Here is an 18591-nt window from a genome sequence, read left to right as displayed (position 1 = left end):
TTACCTAATTCTGCCATGTCCAGGATGTAGCGTCCATGCGAGCTGGGTTGTCTGCGTGACGGCACCGCCCTTCAGTCCGCAATGTCCGTCTGAATCGGGACTATGGCAGCGGCAGGGCGGTGTCGATGCGTAGTGCGTCTGGACAGGGGATGCCTTCAGGAGGCGGGCGGATGCAGCCTGCCGAAAGGCAGTGTCGGCGTGCAGGCTTCAATGGACAACGATAAGTATATGATCAATAGCGAGCAATAGATAGTCCACGATACCAACGGCAGGCGTGGATTGTGATGTCCACCAATGTGACTTTACCAGGAGGCAGCGGCGCCCGCGGCGATTCGGTGAAGACAAGGCTGCGACCACGGAACGCACCTTGCCTGGAGGAAGCGACGCCCATTGTGAATACCCAGCGGTGGCGGATCCCTTCGACGGAGTGGGATCTCGGCATCGTAAGTTCCGCGGCGCCACACCACATGGTGGATGACTATCCTCTCCGCCAGCAGGCCCATGGGGAGATCACGACGAAATCGTCGGGGAGGGTAGTCGGCAGTAGCAGCTACGCATGGGTCGTTGAATCGGCTCAGGGAGGAGGAGGACGTCGAGTTCGGGGGCGAGGGTCTCTGGTGATGGGTTCCCCTTCCTTTCTGACGAGATTTCTTTCCAGGTTTTCTTGAATTCCGTGGATTTTTTTTAGATGAAATTCCGTGATTTTGGCGGTCTCTTAATTCGCATAATGGTGTCAATAATGCTCCTACGATTGATTTTGGAAACGATTGGCTGACCACACGGATGGTTAGATATTGAGCGGGATGTTAAGATTGGATTGGATGGCCATGATCTTTTCAATGACGACCTCAAAGTGCGTTGAGTGTCAAACGACCAACTCCCATTTCTACACTACTTAAAAAGGAGGAACGTGTTCCTTATTCTGTCTATCTCTCGATACGTCAAACTTTTCGTCGTCAACCAACACTCCCGTCGCTGTGCAGTTTGCACTTTGGTCCCTTGCAAATTGGAGAATTAACCCACAGTCATTTACCTCACTTTGGTGCGAGACGAGAGCTAGGGTTCCGCCGCCAGCAATCCCTTTCTCTTCCTCCCGGGCGGCCGCCGCCGACTCCATCACTCCACCACGTGCGTCGGCGCCACCACCTTGCTCGCGCGGCCGTACGTGCGGGAGGCCATCCGAGTTGCGCCTGTGCCTCGGGGAAGGGTCACCGCCGCCAGATCAGATCGAGGAGGAGTAGCTCCACGGGAACGACGCCGTAGGCAGCCCCTACGAAATCCGCCGCTGCGACACAGACCAGACCGAGGAGGAGGTCTTCAACGCAGGGCCCCGGGTACCCATCCCCGTCCCTCCTCCTCCTCCACATCGCCGTCACCATCCCAGGCACCCGAAAATATGCATCTTCCCCGAGCTGAAGCCGCTTGCCACCGCTCAGGCTTGCTGCTGCTGCCGGCTAGAAACGGCCACCAGCTCTGGGGCCATTTTCACGTCGGCGCCGGCGACCTCGTCTGCATCCACCGGCCCGCTTGCTGTGGAGGTGAGGACCCCGTTTCCATCACTTTTGTTTCCTCCCTGATTTGGTGCGTTCTAGATCGGCCAAGAGCTGCGATTACTCCCGCCAAATAATCTGCTCCATTAGAGACCAGTAACAATATTTAGGGCGCCGCCCTTCAGGATCTCGCGGACTGATTCATGGAGGCGGAACACTGCTTAATCTTATTAGTAGTTCTGAAGCAAAATCTGCAAGCAAACTATGGTTATGTACAAAAATAATTTTCGGGTTGCTCTGTGTCACTGTAAGGCGATACGTATACTGAATCCTACTTTTGTGAAATCACAGCTCCAGTGATTCAAATAATTGCAAGCTCGCAGTGGTGAATCAATACTCACGAACAAGCCAGTGATCAGATGTATCGCGAGTTGCTGACAGTTTTTGCTCTGTGGAGTGAGCTTTTCTCCGTGCCAATCATGCATCAAAGTTATAGCACAACTCGTTGACACATCCCCGGATTGCAAAAGTAGTTTGCTCATATTCTGATGATGGAGAAAGTGAGGAGGATACTGAAGTGGTTGAGGTTAGTAGATGTTTTTCTTCCTTTGTCTTACATGTATTGTATCATGCAAGAATCAGTTTAATCTAATGCAAGAAAAAGTAAGAAGTATTATGTTCTCTACTTAAAGAAGAATGTTTGGTTGAACAAATTTTAAGTTACCGTTTTCCCTTTTGGATATGCTTGGATGGGGCAACCAATCCAATTTTTTTATTTTCGAAATGGGGATCAGCCCCTGCCTCTGCATCAGTTAGATGCATGCAGCCTTTATTTCTAACCAATCCAATTTTAAACTGATGATGAACTAACCTTTCCTGTACTTCTGGGAGATGTTGTGATAAGAATTGCAGTAGTGTTGTCTTGACTTCTTGACTTCAATATTTTATTGAAATAGCAATCTTTGTAGCCATGCTAATTATTGAAGACATCGAACTGTGTAAAAGTAATTGGTGTATGCCTTGCAAAAGCAATCTATGCAGATAACAATGTTGTTGTCTATTATGTAAAGCAGGTTTGGCTATCTGACCTTGTATAAATTATTTCGAAATTTATTGTTTTGGCATTAGCTTACTACCACATCATTTGTCTTGTAGATATTGAAGATGTTAAGGTCTCAAATGCATTTTACTGTGTTTGTAATGTGATTCCAGCTATATGTGATATATTCTTGGCAGTTATTTAGCTAGCCAGTCTTATTCTGAACAGTATATTTATTTATCCTGCAACATAAATGATATGCTTAGGTACATGGGAAACAACTTTTACTGGGGAAACATGCAAACAATAATAACTACACTATTTTGCCATATATATTTTTTTTGGCTAAATATTATGTTGCCGGAGATTTCGTGTTACTTTCTTCCAGGATTAGAAAAGTATCCAAGCACATATCCAATAGTCAACTGTATAACCAACAGGGATTATAAACACAGAGTCAGTACAGCCTATACAGCCTATTCACACCCTACAGCGAAAAGGCTACAGAGGCATCAAATCCAAATGTTGGTCACTGTAATCCTAGACAAATGTTAAATACAAATGCTGATCAAAATTCCTGTAGCTTGTTCACTTGACAATTTATTTTCAGAGAAATTGCAACATTTCTGCAATAATGATCAAGTTTCTGAAATATAGGGAAGTCTGAATCCATGTACCTTTTATTCTCCAGAGAGAAGATGAAGCACGCCCGAGCATGGGCGGCATGGCGGCCGGGTTTTTGTCGCCGGAGGAGCTATGGTAACGCGATGGAGCTGCCGGTGAGACCTCGAGAGTCAAGACGCAGGGAGCAGGTCTCCCCTCCCTGCTGCCTCTGGCCGCGGTGGCGAGGCATGACACAGGTTCCTCTGGCGACGGTTCCCTGCTAACCAGGCAGGTGAATGAGGTATTAGAAAAATATGGAACTGAGCTGATTTATTTTGTGTAGGTATCATAACTTTTGGCCTACTTGAACCTCAACTTTTCTATTGGAGGAAGTACATCACTTCATTCAGGTACCCCAAAAGGCTGGGACAAACCTACTGTTAGGCAATGACAGATGTATATGTGGTTTTAATTTGTCTATTCATCATGTTCTAATTCCGTCGATATGAGTGTTGCAGCTCTAATTGTATTTTGTTCAAGCATCCTAAGGGCATACAATTTATTGCAGAGAACTCTTCGATTTCAGAGAAGAATATTTTGGAACACATGTCAAAGAAGAATATATATACTCATATTGTCACAGGTATACATTGAATTACTTCTCTATGCTTGATTAAGATGATTGAGATTTACTCATATTGTCAAATTGATTATTGAGAATATGTACCTTCTTTAGAGAGTAATAAGTACCAGCAGCAAGTACACTGCAAATGTTGCACCATGATTACTGACACATGACTAATTTTTTTGGTCAGAAGATAAACTTTTCTCCTTTCCTTTTGTGTTTAGTAATTTTCTCCTTAGTTTTCGATTTTTTGTTTCTCTTTTAACTTTTTCCAACTTACACGTAGGTCCTGGAAGATGTTTGTTACACTTAAATATCATGTGCTGCATTGTTTCTTGAATCTAAACCTGTCACAATTTAGATCATGGCTTAAATTGTTTGACACTTGAATATTGTACCTTTTCTACTCATGATGCTTCGTTTTTCAGTTTGTTTCATAATGTTTCATATGGCAACTGCGGAGGTAGAATTGGCCTACGATATATATAATAAAAATTCGTTTTTTAGATCCTCGGTTCAAGGGCATTCATGTTTCTTTGAAGTTTTTTCGCAAATAAGAGATTTTGTTCTTGGCAGTCTCACTCTGATGCTCTTAAACACTACTACAGCTTATAGAGATTCATTGTTTCTCCCTGACGAGACTTTGCAATGCAATTTTTCAGGCAATCTGATGTATGCTCAGTTTTCCCAATATAATGATACACACTAATTAAGTGGTAAAGCAAAATAATAACATATGATATGCCAGTTTTGTACTATTGAACTTGATATCCTGTATGGATTACACAAACACCAAACACATTTGGATAATTAATTTTGTGTTTTGACAATAATTTTTCATGGTGCGCACATGTTGTCATAATGTCTACATGATATCATAGCAACAGCTACACAATTCATCGATATTGTAACATTTTGTTTCTAGCAGTTTTATGTGGGGATGCTCATACCGTCATTCTACTGTACATGATAGGTTGTGTGTTAGATCATCTCCAGTCGCGTCCCCCAAAGATATTTGGGATGCACCGGACAAAAAAACGTTCCCAGCCGCGTGCCCCAAAGGCCTTTTTTGTCCGGCGCGGCCCAATACGGTGTCCGGCGCCCCGATCCTGTCCCCGCTACACAGGGGACGCACCGGGCACGCCGGACACAACGAAATGAGAGGCGAGGAGGCGCGGGCCCGACACATCAGCGTCTCGGACGCTCAACCGCCACCTACGTAGCGACGGTGCAGTTGCCGGGAAGCGGAACCGTCGCATTGGCAACCGCGCCGACGACACGCCAACCGCCGGAATGGAGCGTGGACTCCTCGGAAGAGCAACCGCCGCTCTCTTCGACTTCTGCGCCGCCGTTCATCCGCGCTGGCTGGTGCCATTGGTGGGACAAAGCCAGGACGCCCAGCAGCGGCGACGATTCCCCGCGGCCACTTGACAGCGAGGAGGAATGGCTGGACGTGGAGGAGGACGCGGAGGAAGAAGAGAGCGAGGAGGCGGCGGCGGCGGTGCCTCGTGCGAAGGCGGAGGCGGACGCGAAGGCCAAGGCCGTCAAGGCCAAGGCCAAGGCGCAGCCGGCGAGCACCGGCGACGACAAGGAGGACTCCGACGCGTCGGGCGCCGACACCGCCTCTTCGGAAGAGGTGACGAGCAGGAAGCGCCACCGCGATGACGACGACGAGGCGGGGCCATCATCGAAGAAGAAGTAGAAGTAGTAGTTTTAAATAATCTATAAGCAATTTAATTACATTTTTTCGAAGTTTTATATATAATTTGTTTAAGTTGAACCGATTTGAATATTAGTAAATAGTTTTCTTCTATCTATTTAAATTATTCTTAATATTTTGGGGCGGCTTTTGGGGGACGCGGCTGGGGAGCGACGTCCCCCAAACGCGGCACGATCAAAACACGTTCCCCAAACGCTCAATCCAGCGCGGTTTAGGGACGGTTTGGGGGACGCGACTGAAGATGCTATTAGGTTCTAATGCGTGTGAGGTCCTGTAGCAGTTATGTTGTCTGTTGCTTGACCTACTTGCTATTTTAGTGTTCCTTACCTGAGGTGTTCATCATGCATGCAGGGTATACTCCTAATCTGGTTTGCTATTTGGTCATGCCTTGGATTGTCTGATCGGTCTGAACCTCCATAGACAAAGCATCACTATATGTTTTGGATGGTGCACTATAATTTCCAGAAACTCAGTCTCCTTTGGTTCTCATCATAACCTTTTTTAATCTCGATCTGGTATTTGTTGCTTATATATATTGTAGGGTAGAGCAAAGTCTTTGTTTGCACCCTTCTATTATATCGAAAGGTTGATTTTCCTCTTTGGCAGCTCAATGATCTTATCTAAGCTCCTTAACAGGGATAAGTTATTTCTAACTTTCTATTTCTATTTCCTTTTGAGTGCAAAGTCAAACCAATTATGATATCTTTGTTGAACTCTGAATTGGAGCAAGATGACACCATTGTGGATATATACTGTGCAAACACATATTTATTGTATGATGTTCCATTATACTAACTGATGTTCCATCTACTTTCAGTTTCATGAGACGATGTTCAATGCAAAAACACTTGTGGAGTAGCTGCAGCACTTGAACCATGCTATTATGGTGCTTCACCTTCGTCTTCCCTTTATATGTTTGTATCCATTTTTGCGCTAGACATTGTCATGGGAGCATGCGAATTGGGCTGGTTTATGAATGAGCATGGATGGGAAGATGCTTTTAGTCAATAGAGAACTTGTGTTACCCCAGACCAAGCTCAAGTATGGGGATAGAGTTGAAGTAAGGTTTTCTTCACATATTACCCGAGATAATTTACAAGTTGGCTACTACTCGTGAGCTTGTACATAATGAGACCTTGTGGTAGGAACTTGTGCTGTAAATATGAGTTTTGATGCAATAAATTCAAGTTTGAATCAAATACTTGCACCTCCTGAGTTTGTAGAATGTTATTATACCTTCACTGAATTTTTGTAGAATGTACATACAAATTTCACCACCTAGGTAACTATAATATACTTGTGGTTGTTACAATATTGTCTTCTTTTTTTATAGGTGGCATCAACAGCTTTACATACCTAATGAATAAATGCCTTTGTTTTTTTACCATTAAAACTGTACATGCGTGTGATTAGTTTCACCTTGCAAAAAACATCATGTCCATTAATTTGAATTCTGTTCTAGAAATGGGCATGGCTACTTTATGACCATGGTAGAAAAATTGTCCTGCCGATACGATAGTACCTTTTAGTTCACGAAGTGGACCAACATTTGTTAGATAAAAGATAATTTCACCAAGATACTAGCTTATACTTTATTTATATTTTCCACTAGAAAAGGGACCATTTCAATCATTTCCTCATTTTCCCATATGACTTAGCCAACCATTATTTTTAGCGGTATACTTATCGAATTATACTAGCAGTCACTAAACTTGAGAATGAAATAACAAGACGTGTTACTTTCTATGCATATGATACCGAATTATACCTTATTATCAAATACTAATACTTTTTAAAAAGTAGAATTTAATTGTTTTTGAAATACGTTTCTGATATCCCTTTGTATACGCGAATTTTTAGGTGTATTATATGTTTACATGTGTAGCACAAAGAAATTGAGGGATCATGACAACACACGGACATTAAACAACCCGTTATTGAAAAATTAGCATCCGCACCACCGGTCTCCCACGGAGTTTTTTTACCTCTGCCATTATTGATGATTTGCTAAGCTCCTTTTGTATGTTTGACACATAGGGATCCAGGATTGTCTGCAGATATTTATAAATATGAAAGTAGTGTTTGGAGTAATCAAAAAAGTATTCCTTTAGTTATATGTGTTTGCAGCACCCATATTTTGTGAGACAACAATACATTTAAAAGGATAAGTTGTTGAGTTGACAGTTATGACGGCCCAGGATACACGTGTGAGACTTACCGTGGAGGAGTAACAAAAAGATCTAGAATTTAGAACTACGCAGATGCATAACAATATTGTCTTGTTATTGTATACGGTGTTATAGTTGTATTACATGGTTTTGAGTTTTCATAGTGAGTTGTGAATTATATATGTACATTGAGAATAAAATTTGAGGACCCGTGGCAACGCACGGGCATTTGTACTAGTAATAGTAAAGACAAGAAGTGTTCATTGTTCGCCAGAGCGATGAGCCCAATATTCCTATTCGGCAAAAGGAAGTTCCCTGCGTTCAAACAAGGCCTGGAAATTTGCCATTGCCTTGTTTGTACAAGCTATCTTGTTCCATATTCACCAAAATCATATGAACGGACTAACGGAGACTACACCAGATAAGTATAGCTGATACACTAATAATGAATAACCAGAGTATCTCATAGATGTACAGATGCCATAAACATTCATTCCTCTATATTAGTACATCTACAGGCGTGAGGTGACCAAACTATCGGAGCTGACATGTACATCACACACACACAAAATGCAACAACCTGTTCTGTCATCACGCCCACATTGAAACACACTGGGGGATCATTAGCGCCCATAAGGATTCACCACTTGAAAGCAATCGAGGAGGCAACCCATATATCCACTCAGTGTGAGGAGCCATGGCACGGGTAGGTGGAACTGTAGTTAAGAAATATCTTCTGTTATACCTCACCATGTCAGAATAATGAACTTGCCAATGGCAAAGTTCCGGCAGTTCTAATAAATCTATCCGAAAATGACCTGTACAGCCGGTGTCAATCATCATTATTCCCGGCTTGTTGATTATTTCTACGCACCACCAACTCGGTATTGCAGCCAGATATATACCATCGTCTAGCACCTGTTTGAACAAAGGAGTGAACCAAACTTAATATCTTCTGGCAGGAGATGATGAACATACATTTTCCCAAACAGATCACTAAACAAATGATAGATCTTGGGTGCAGTGATACATCAGAACCAGCATGGTATAACAGAGCATTTCTCTCTGTGATTAAAAAAAAACAGTAACATGATAGTTCTCATACTATGCTTAGTACTTGAAGCAAGAAAGTGGTTACCTGTCTAGCGGTAATCCAGCGTACCAGCACTCAGTGTGAAGGGGAAGGTTAGAGAATCTGCATTATTACAATTAGCACCGTTAATACATGTGGCAACATATAAAAGGGGGGAATGATCATGCTTAAACAAGTACCATCAGCAGAGCCATTGACAAAATTAGTATGACTGTGTAGACCTTCTGTGACCATATTTTGAGTACGATCACAATTAGCACCAATGATAGCAGCCATGTCGGGGGTTCTGTTTTCAAGAAATTGTTCCACCTGACCCATAAGTGTGCTCAATTGGTTTTCCATGTATGCAAATGATTCAACAGAAGTAGCTGCTCTAGCCGCTGCTATACTGAATATTCGGCACAGTAAATTGTGACCCTTTGTCTGGGCCAACTGAGGATCACCATCAAAAGGGTATTCATAACCACCATTCGAAGATCCTGATTTGGCATCCTTCCTCCACCTTTTCAAGACATACTGAGGAGGAAGGTTCTTGATATTCCTAGTATCAAGTACCTTCAGCATATGGCGACATGGAATCCCTACAAACTCGAACCCCTTACAACTACAACGTGACATTGAATCGAGTGAATCAAATTTAACAAAATGATCTTTCGGATTGTCCTCGACAGTTATCCTATAATCACAAATTGTGCCCATCTCGCCACAGTTATATAGCATGCAATCCATGTACAACTCAAACTCACTTTCAAACATTTTATAGGCAGCAGGTGTATATATATCGGCAGCCTGCTTTAATATTCGCATCGAAGGTGGTTTCTTTGTACTCTGGCTGGCACTCACATCAGCTTGCAGTTCTGCAGACCGACGATCACACAATAATCTTTCAAACTGCACAAAGAAACTCAAAAGGTCACGTTCTAGGGATAAATGTATTTTAAGCTCACTGCTCAAGTTGTCCTTCTGCTGGACGCTTTTCATATCAGCGTAAAATGCGTCACGGCCATATGGTAATGCCCATTTCTCTTTAAGGGCAAACAGGTCTGCTAGCCATTGATTATCTTGAAGGTCATAATTTGCCAACATTTCTCTCCACGCCATCAAAAACTCTGCCTCATCGTCACAATCAAATAGGCATCTCTTGAAGTTGCAATGTAAATTTCTTGACCCATGGAATGCATGACTCAACTGCTGAAGAGCATTTTGGTAAATTTGCCAGACACAATAACGATGTGTTGTTGCAGGCCAACTTGTTGCGACCGCTTCACTTATGACAGGAGATCTTTCAGTTAACAATGTCCTGGGAAGGATACCATTCATTGCCAGTTTGAAAGTATCAAATAACCATCTGAAAGCTTCAAAGCTCTCATCATAAAGCAATGCAGTACCAAAGATGACAGTCTGTTTATGATGATTCAGACCTGTAAACAAAGCAACCGGCCTACCATAGCCTTGCAGTGCATAACCTGAATCAAGGCATACTACATCACCGAAGTGGGCAAAGTCCATGATGGATTTTGAATCTGCCCACAGAAAATTCGTCAAGTTTCCATCCTCGTCAGATTTTATAGCATAGAAAAATGAAGGGTTATCATGCTGCATCTTTTGTAGGTACTCCAGAGAAGCACCTACATCACCACAGTGAGGAACTTTGCGCTTGTACCTTCTCCAACTTCTAGCTTCTAGACAGCTTGAAGTGACATGGTCTTCGATAAGGCTTTGCTTGCCCGTGGAATCACCTGGTGATTTATCAACCAGACCGACTCTGTAATCTTGATAAATTTCAGTCAGTGATTCCATCACAAGATCAGAAGCTGCTGCAGCACCAAGCCCGTGATTGTGGCAAGTAACGAACTCTGTGACATTATATTTGCCATTAGGTGCAAGTCGGATGACCAGACACGCTGGGCAACCAGTTCGGGTTTCTGGACGAGGCTTCTTTACTCTATTTGCTCCTCTTTTCTTCTCGCGGAACCCTTCTTTTGAGCAAACAAACATCCTTCTGGTGATAACATTTTCAGCATTCACGGTCAAGCTTGCCCTTCTCACGTGAAATCCAAGCTTCCCTGCATATCTGCTGTAAAAATCATATGCCTTATCTTCATTCTCAAATTCTGGCGTTACCACAGTATCATCCACCAGATTTTCCCTCACAGCCCGTGCTGTACGCCTAATTTTCTTTGCTTTCAACATATGAATCGTAGAAGCTGTTGCTAAGTGATGGTTATGGTTTGGTACAAATTCCGTCAAACGGTACTTGCCATTAGCAGTAAGCCGGATGGTCATGCTCGCTGGGCAACCAATTCTTGTTTCAGGCCGTGGGCATTTTGATTCCTTGGCACCCTTCTTCTTCTCCCGGAAACCTTCTCTTGAGCAAACAAATGTCCTCCTAGTGATGATGTTCTTTGATGTTGTCCAGAGTGTTGATCTGCGAACAAAGAAGCCCACCTTCTCCGCATACAAATTGTAGAACTCATAAGCCTCATCCTCACTGTCAAATAGTGTATTTACCTTTGGCAACATCATCTCATCGCAGCTATCAATCACAGGATTAACATTGGCTGCCACCACATCCCCCACCGCTTCCTACCGATGAAAAAGAGCAGCACAACAATAAAGCAACAACTATTTGTTTTCCTTCAGACCTAGTGCAAAATAGGTAGTAGTAGAGAACATACCCCATTTTGTTGTGGATTCGTAGGATTTAGTGGTGGGGACGAGGGAGCATGAGGAGGCCAATATGTGCATGGACGCGGGAGTACTACATGTCCAGGATAAGGTTGTTGAGCTAATCTCAGATCAGTGGCAGGACTGTCTGGAGCATAAGGAGGCTTGAGATTCTGGAGTAATGAAGGTTCCACAAGCGGTGGAGCAATTTGAGGACCCTTCTGCTTTGCATCTCCACCGCTGTTGCTGGACATTTTGTTGAGCACACAAGGTCCACCTGATGGATAGGATCAAACTTCTCGTAAGTGCAACCACACCATGCAACACAAATTTAAGACTAGAAAGAAATGTGATAAATGGATGTAGCATTTCCCTTTAGGAATAAAGAGTTTCAAATTCTGTAGCCTAATATCCTGAATACAAATGATTGGCAGAGTTATTAGGTTAGAAGAAGGGCGTCAACAAAACTAAAGGTAAAATGGAATAAATTGTGCTAGGAGACAGGAAAAAACCGGAACTTGCGTACAGCATTACAATGGAAGGTAAAAGCTGCATCTGTGTATCCATCTGTTGTAGGTTAAAAGAATACTGAAGAACCAAAGGTCCAAAATCGATTCCAGAAATTGGCATAGAATTGCGTACCTATATGGTTATCTTGTCAACCTTATTCCACAAACAGTTTGCATGGATTTTATCTAATTCTGAGATACAAGCTCAAAGTTCTTAACTTCATTTACAAAACACAAAACTGACCATTACCAATCCTACCCCATGGCAACCCTTCAGGCCACACCAATGCAGAGTAATAACAAAAATGAGGAAATATATCTCTCCTCACCTTGTCTGTTCGATTGAGAGCCCAAATGAGCCCGGCGACGGAACCAGCCAGTGGCAGCACTAAATTAGTAGCTCCAGTAGATGGCCGCAGGCCTCCCGCCTTGACCGTGCCTGCTGGTCCTCTCCAATGCCGTCCCGGCCTGAATCCCCTGCTGCGCTCCCAATCGCCGGCCGTCCGTCAGCCGGTCGCAGCTCCTCCTCTGCGAGTACCGAAGGCTAGAAATCGGGGCCCACTTGTCGCCGCCCCACCGAGATGCCGTCCGCCGGCGCTGCGTGCCGGCTTCCCCTAGGGTTTAGGCTGTGGTTCTTGTACGGATGGACGGATGGTCACTCTCATGGAGAAGGGAGCTTTTGTTTTCCAGCCAAATGGGGATGAACGAGCCATCCCTCTGTACGGTCGGCTGTAGTACTAGTATCTTTGTGCGGCTGGGTCGTCCATTTCCAACTGGGCCGTGGTAAAAGTTCGGCGTAACAAAGTTGGCCCATATAGCTCACACCGAGGATTCAGAGATTGGATCTCAGCCCTAGCAGATTTGGGCCAGCAATTGTCGAGGAAAGGCAGAGTCCTCAAACAGGGAGTGATTCGACGGAGTGTTGTTTTTAACACACGAACAGGTTAATTAGCTCTGTTGATATTCTCCTTTGGACAACCCTATTTGGAAAATCCTATGGAAGCTTAAGGTTCCAGCGAAGGTATTTTTTGTTGTTGGCGAGCTACGCATGGTATATTGCCTCTGAAGGCTATTCTTGCGAGTAGACATATTCCCACAAGTGACCAATACCCGATCTGTGATAATCACATGGAAGATATTAGGCATATGGTGCAAGTCTCTGGAAAAAATTGGGCTTGGAAGATGTGATTATGGCTGCAAAGAGAGGTGACCGATCTGGTTCAATCATGTTGGAAATTCTGCTGCGAAAAGATCCTGTAACTATGCCAAGTTTCTCTAGTATCCAGCAACAAGAACTTATAGCAATGACATCGTGGTATATCTGGTGGGCTCGACGTCATAAAACTCATGATGAAAATGTTCCATCAATAATGAGGTGTGCTATGTCTATTCGAGCTCTGGTTGCAAACCATCTGAAGGCTTTGGGGACACTAGGCTCGGCAGAGGCGAAGGCGATGCAGCTAGGTCTTCAGTTAGCAAATGCTATGGGTTTTCAATGCGTCCAAGCTGAATCGGATTCACTAGTGGTGATAAATATTCTGGATGGCCGAGAGAGAATATGGAATGAATCGGCGGCCATTTATGCTGATTGCGTTACGAGTGCAGGGATGATTGGACAAACGGATTTTCAACATTGTTCGAGGGAAGCAAACAAGGCGGCTCATGCTATTGCGAAACATAGTTTTGATCTACAAATTTCTTGTACTTGGGACGATGAGCCCCTAGTTTTCTTTTACAAACCTTGCTAGATGATGTAACAATTCTATGATTTGGGGCGGCATTTCAGACCCATTCTTTTCCTTCCAGGGTACCTAAGGGGCTGGAAGGTTTTTAATGAGACGGCTTGCTGGCCAGTTATATATATATGATTCAAAAAAAAAGCTCTGTTGATATTCACATTGACAGTTCTTTCAGATGGCATAGCTTGCTTATCTAAATGTGTCCAAAAAAACCCATTAATTACTTACAAAAATGTAGCTAGCACATCTAAATCCTGCATAACTGACTCTGATTCTTTGGTATGCATGATTTTTAACCCCCTTTTCTCCTGTTTCCATGCTTAGTTTCCCCGCTAATTAGTTTGATATAATTGAGTTATTTATGGATGGTGATGAAGCCTCTTCATGTCAGCAGCATTTTTCCTGCCTAGCGCCCTAGCAGGTAGCATCTCAGTAGCACTGTACAGCATCGTAATATAAGAAGAGCTTATGATGAATCATCCGAGAAGCTCCTAACCTGTTCAAGCATCTTGCCGCTCCATTCCCGATGCTGTCACTAGATATGTGATGTTTATAGGTACTTAAGTGGATGGTTTGGCTCGGATCAAGTTCATCTCTTTTGTATTGCATTGCCAACCACACCAGCATAATTTGACTGTTTGGGGTAGTGATGGTCATCCTGCCTCTTTCACGTTGTGTTGACGGCACTGCCAACACCGCCGAAACAACAGGCCGGGCAGCCGGGCGGGGGTAGGTGGAGTGTGTGTGCTCGGCTTACGGCGTTGTCTCACCGACCACCACACATGTAGGTGTGGGAGGAGAAGGACGGATATTGATGTGAAAAGTCGATATTGCCCATAGAGCAAAACCAAAGGGCAACCACCGCGCGTCCCATCCGATTTCAACACCACATAGCACTACGTAGTTGTGTTCGCTGATGAACGGGCCCCACAAAAAGCAAGCCTGCTATTAAATTGGAATAGCCAGGGTGTTGCGTGTGAGTGAATAAAAGAGGCAAAGAAGGGACCACTGAGATCGTTTCGGCAGGGGCGATCCGATGTCGCGCGGACCACACATGATTCTCATGCCCTGAGAGGCCTCACTTTGCCTCACTTTCCGGTAGCTCTATATCGTTTAGATGGAAATACCGCACGCTTAACCTGAGCTAAAAGGGTTATTGGGGACTACAAAATGTTAGGAACAAAATGTATTTAGAGCATCTCCAGTCGCGTCCCCCAAACCGTCCCCCAAACCGCGCCGGATTGAGTGTTTGGGGGACGTGTTTCGTTACGTCGCGCGTTGTGGGGACGTCAGCTCCCGATCGCGTCCCCCAAACAAAATTTCGCAAATTTTAAACTTGACTAGATTCGATTAGATTCGTCCAAACTTACATAGATTCGAACGAAATTTGACTAACTTTAAAACTAAACCTAATCTAGAACCACTTGCGGCGGCGGAGCGTCGTAGTGCTGCCGGAAGTTGTACATCTCGTCGGTGGACGACCTCACGCTTGACGCGCTCGTCGACGGGCTCGTCCACGGGCTCGTCCTTCACCAAGCCGCTTGGTCTGCCTCGCCGTCGTCGGTGAGGTCCACCGACGGCTTGCTGAGAGTCGCGGATGGACATGGCGATCGCCGCGTCCGAGGTCGCCCTCGAGCGTCCTTGTCGTCCATGGACGCCAAGAACGCCGCCCGCAGCCACAGGCGGTCCTCGGGGTCGTCGCTGCTGGCGATGAGCCGCTGCTGCCGCTCGTACTCCGCCCGGCGGCGCCGCCGCGGCGCTTCCTCCGGCTCCTCCTTCACCTCCGGCCGGGATGAGGAGGGCGCCGCCGCGCCTCCCTTGCTGCCGCCGGCTGCCGCTACCGCCACGCCTCGTGTTGACGGGCGTCGCCGGCTCCTCCTTGACCTCCCGTTTGGGAACGGTATACGGCGCCGACCGGTGCGACGACGACGGCGTCGATCGCGCCGGCCCCGAGGAAGAAGAGTGCGAGGAGGGACGAGTACGTCGTCCTCTCGGCTGCCATTGAGGAGACGGCGGCGGCGACGGCGGCATCTCCAGCCGCGGAGCGCCGTTGCGGAGGCCGCGGATGACGTTCTCGAGGGTGCGCCCGGAACGCCCCGCAACAGGCGCGGCCTTCCTCGTTCGAGCTGTTGGGCCCGCCGATGAGCCCGTCGGTGCCGTGCATCTCGACGTCGTACTTGGCCTTGAAGTACGTCGGTCCACCGGTCGTCGTTGTCCTTGGCCGCCCATGTCGGATCCGCCCGCTCCTCGGCGGTGAGTTGAGCCCGACGGGCCTCGGTGGCGTCCCGCCATTGCTGCGTGTCCGCGCTCGGCGGCGGCGGGGATGCCAATGCCGTTCACGGCCATCTTCCGGCCCGCCGGCCGCTGGCGGCCGCACGTCCGGCGGGGACCGGATACCGGGCGTGGTACGAGCGCCCACGCCTCCGCCACGGTGAGGCTGCCGCGGCCGAAGCCGTTCGCCGCGGCGATCTTGCGGGAGGACGACATTTTTTGAGCGGCGAGGAGAGGATGCGGGAAGGGGAGGCGGCGGCGACGAGAAGGATTATGATGAGCGGCGATAACCGGAGGGCGTCTTAAAACAGCGGCGGCGGCGGGTGGTTGCACGCAATAACTCCGGCGCGGACGGCCACGCGGCCATGCACGACGAGACGCGTCCCTGCGTCGCCCGGGAAAACAGGGACGCCATTAACGTCGCTTGACCAAAGGTAGGCGACGGGGTTTTAGCCTTCCGTGCCGCCGACGGGTCGGCCCCGCCACTCCCCGCCTCGCTTTCGTTGTGTCCGGCGTCCCCGGTGCGTCCCCCGTGGGACGGGGACGGGCTCGGGCGCCGGACACCGAATGGGGCGCGCCGGACAAAAGGGCTTTGGGGGACGCAGCTGGAACGCTTTTTTTGTCCGGCGCGCCCCAAATCGCTTTGGGGGACGGTTTGGGGGACGCGACTGGAGATGCTCTTATAGGAGTAATTTTGTGCAAAAAATAACTGATGTGATCAAATAATGCACAAATGCAAATCAGGACAATAATTTGGCCACCACATTATGTCACATAAGGGTTTGCAAGGGTGATGCTCCATAATTCCAGACAAAGCTGCATTGCAGCAATAACGCGTACAGGAAGAGATCAAGCGATCGAGACTGGATGACAGGACAACACAGCTAAAGTATATATCGATGACCACACAATATCATACAGCAATCCGATAAACATGTACCTGTATACCAGCTCGACGACCAGCAACGAAACATACTGGAGTAACTTATATAGGTACGTAAGGAATTCCTCCTACTCACGACTCCTCCTCCCGGGCCGCTCGCGCGAGCGGCTCCGGAGGTTCCCCCCAACCCTAAAAAAACCCTCCTTTCTTCCTCTCTTTCTGGCCGCTGCCGCCGCCGGCGCCGGCGGTGGCGGCCGCGCCCGGCCGTCGAAGGCGGCGGGTGAGGTCGGCGGCGCGCCCCGACGAGTTCCTCGCGCACGGGGACGTCTCCAGGGCGGCGCGGGTGGTGTGTGTGCGTGGAGTAGCTCTCCGGCTACGGCGGGGAGGCGCGGAGGAGCGGAGGATCCCGGCGGTGGACGCAGCGGCGGCGGGCGCGCGGTGGAGTCTCGGCGCTGGACGGGGGCGGTGACGGCGGGTCAGCAGCTTGGTGGCGGCGGCGGCATGGAGTGCGTCCAGGGGAGACCTGGCGCTGCGGAGGCCGGCCGGCGGCCAAGGAGGAGGACAATCATCCTCGTTCCCCGATGGCGCCGACGAGGAGGAGGGTTCGGAGGCGCGGGGCCCAGATCTGGGTCCTTCTTGGGCCCGATCTGGGTTCAGGGCCGGGTGGTTGTGGGCCTGAGCGCAGGCCACTTCTGCTGGTGCCCGGAGGGTTGGTGGTGCCTGCTGTTGTTCGTGTTTGGCTGGTGGTGGAGCTCGGAGCGTGTCCTCCTTGGCCATGCCGGGAGCTGGTGGAGCACCATGGTGAGGCTACGATGACAGAGTGTTGTGGCGGCGGCGGTGTGGACAACAAGATCAGCGGCCCCAATCCGGCGGGCAGCGTGGGCGGTGTGCGGCATCGGACGAAAGTCTAGCCCGCTTTGCCGGTGCCGGCGGCGATGGCGCCCGTGGGCGTCGTTTCCCTCCTTGGAGGCGCCGCTGAGGTATGCCGACACTTCCCTGCTCCCGCATGGGTTTGGTGTTGTCTCCGGGCGAAAGCCTAGGTTCGTGGAACCGACGCATTGGCGGCATTTCGATGTCGTTCCTCTGTTGGGAGCCTTGCGGTTGGAGACGCGGCTTGTTGATTCTCTTTGCGTTCCTCCGGTGTCTGTCACTGTCCAAGGTTGATCTTCTAGGGCGCTATGTACGACGTCGTCGGAGAGTCCAAGACGACGCCTTCATTGGAGGCCGACCTAGTCCCACCGTCTTCTCCTTTGATGGTGCGTTGACAAAGGAGAGTTCTCTTGCAGGTGTTGATCTCCGAGGTATCCGGTGTGGAGCGAGACGTGGCTTGGAGGATCATCCTTAGATAGGCTCTTTGTGTTGCAGTTGTAACTTTGGTGTTGGCTGGTCTTCGGATTAGCCGGTGTGGAGTTCGTTTCTGCACTCGTTGTTCGCAGCGAGTTGTAGTCGTCTTGTACTAAAATTCTGCCTTCTATAAAGATATGGTAAAGGCGTACTCTCGAAAAAAAACTTATATAGGTAGATATAATACTTACGATGCATCACAGCCATCAACTTAATTAGTCTCTCAAGGAGGGCCGGGATATAATCATATAAACTTGTAGTACTACATGTAATTTAGCAGCAGGTATAAACTAAGATCAAGCAGGCAGGGAAGGCGGCCTGGACCTGGCGAGCGGGCCACAGATCTCCTCGTCGTAGATGAAGGACTCCTCGTCGACCTCACCAAAGGCGTAGCCTTGGCTATGGTACTGATCCAGGATCTTGGCGTCCCCGGCACGCAC

The 18591-nt window shown here is 47.6% G+C and overlaps 1 protein-coding gene and 1 long non-coding RNA gene across 4 annotated transcripts; one reads left to right on the top strand and one right to left on the bottom strand.

Annotated features, from left to right (window-relative positions):
* Window positions 1-990: 990 nt before the first annotated feature.
* LOC124675645 lies at window positions 991-6676 on the top strand. 2 transcript variants are annotated; one of them, XR_006993373.1, is made up of 6 exons: window positions 992-1538; window positions 1842-2076; window positions 3221-3389; window positions 3476-3542; window positions 3701-3775; window positions 5829-6676. It is a non-coding gene; the product is annotated as an uncharacterized LOC124675645 (long non-coding RNA). The 2 variants fall into 2 exon arrangements; XR_006993372.1 differs by having other exon boundaries at window positions 991-1538; window positions 3221-3542.
* Window positions 6677-7941: 1265 nt separating this feature from the next.
* On the bottom strand, window positions 7942-12506 carry LOC124676623 (protein FAR1-RELATED SEQUENCE 5-like). Of its 2 annotated transcripts, XR_006993719.1 has the most exons (6): window positions 12244-12506; window positions 11417-11682; window positions 8918-11324; window positions 8784-8840; window positions 8464-8563; window positions 7943-8361 (listed from the first exon to the last, which is right to left on the bottom strand). XR_006993719.1 is itself a non-coding variant. In XM_047212664.1 (5 exons), exons 2-4 carry the CDS (start codon window positions 11657-11659, stop codon window positions 8788-8790), a joined length of 2703 nt encoding a protein of 900 aa, XP_047068620.1. In that variant the 5' UTR covers window positions 11660-11682; window positions 12244-12506; the 3' UTR covers window positions 7942-8563; window positions 8784-8787. The 2 variants fall into 2 exon arrangements, 1 of the variants encoding a protein (XP_047068620.1); XM_047212664.1 differs by having other exon boundaries at window positions 7942-8563.
* Window positions 12507-18591: the final 6085 nt, after the last annotated feature.

The sequence above is a fragment of the Lolium rigidum genome, chromosome 7 (assembly GCF_022539505.1).
Source record: "Lolium rigidum isolate FL_2022 chromosome 7, APGP_CSIRO_Lrig_0.1, whole genome shotgun sequence".
NCBI lineage: Eukaryota > Viridiplantae > Streptophyta > Magnoliopsida > Poales > Poaceae > Lolium > Lolium rigidum.
Note: the sequence above shows the minus strand (reverse complement) of the source record. Positions and strands in the feature narration are given on the sequence as shown.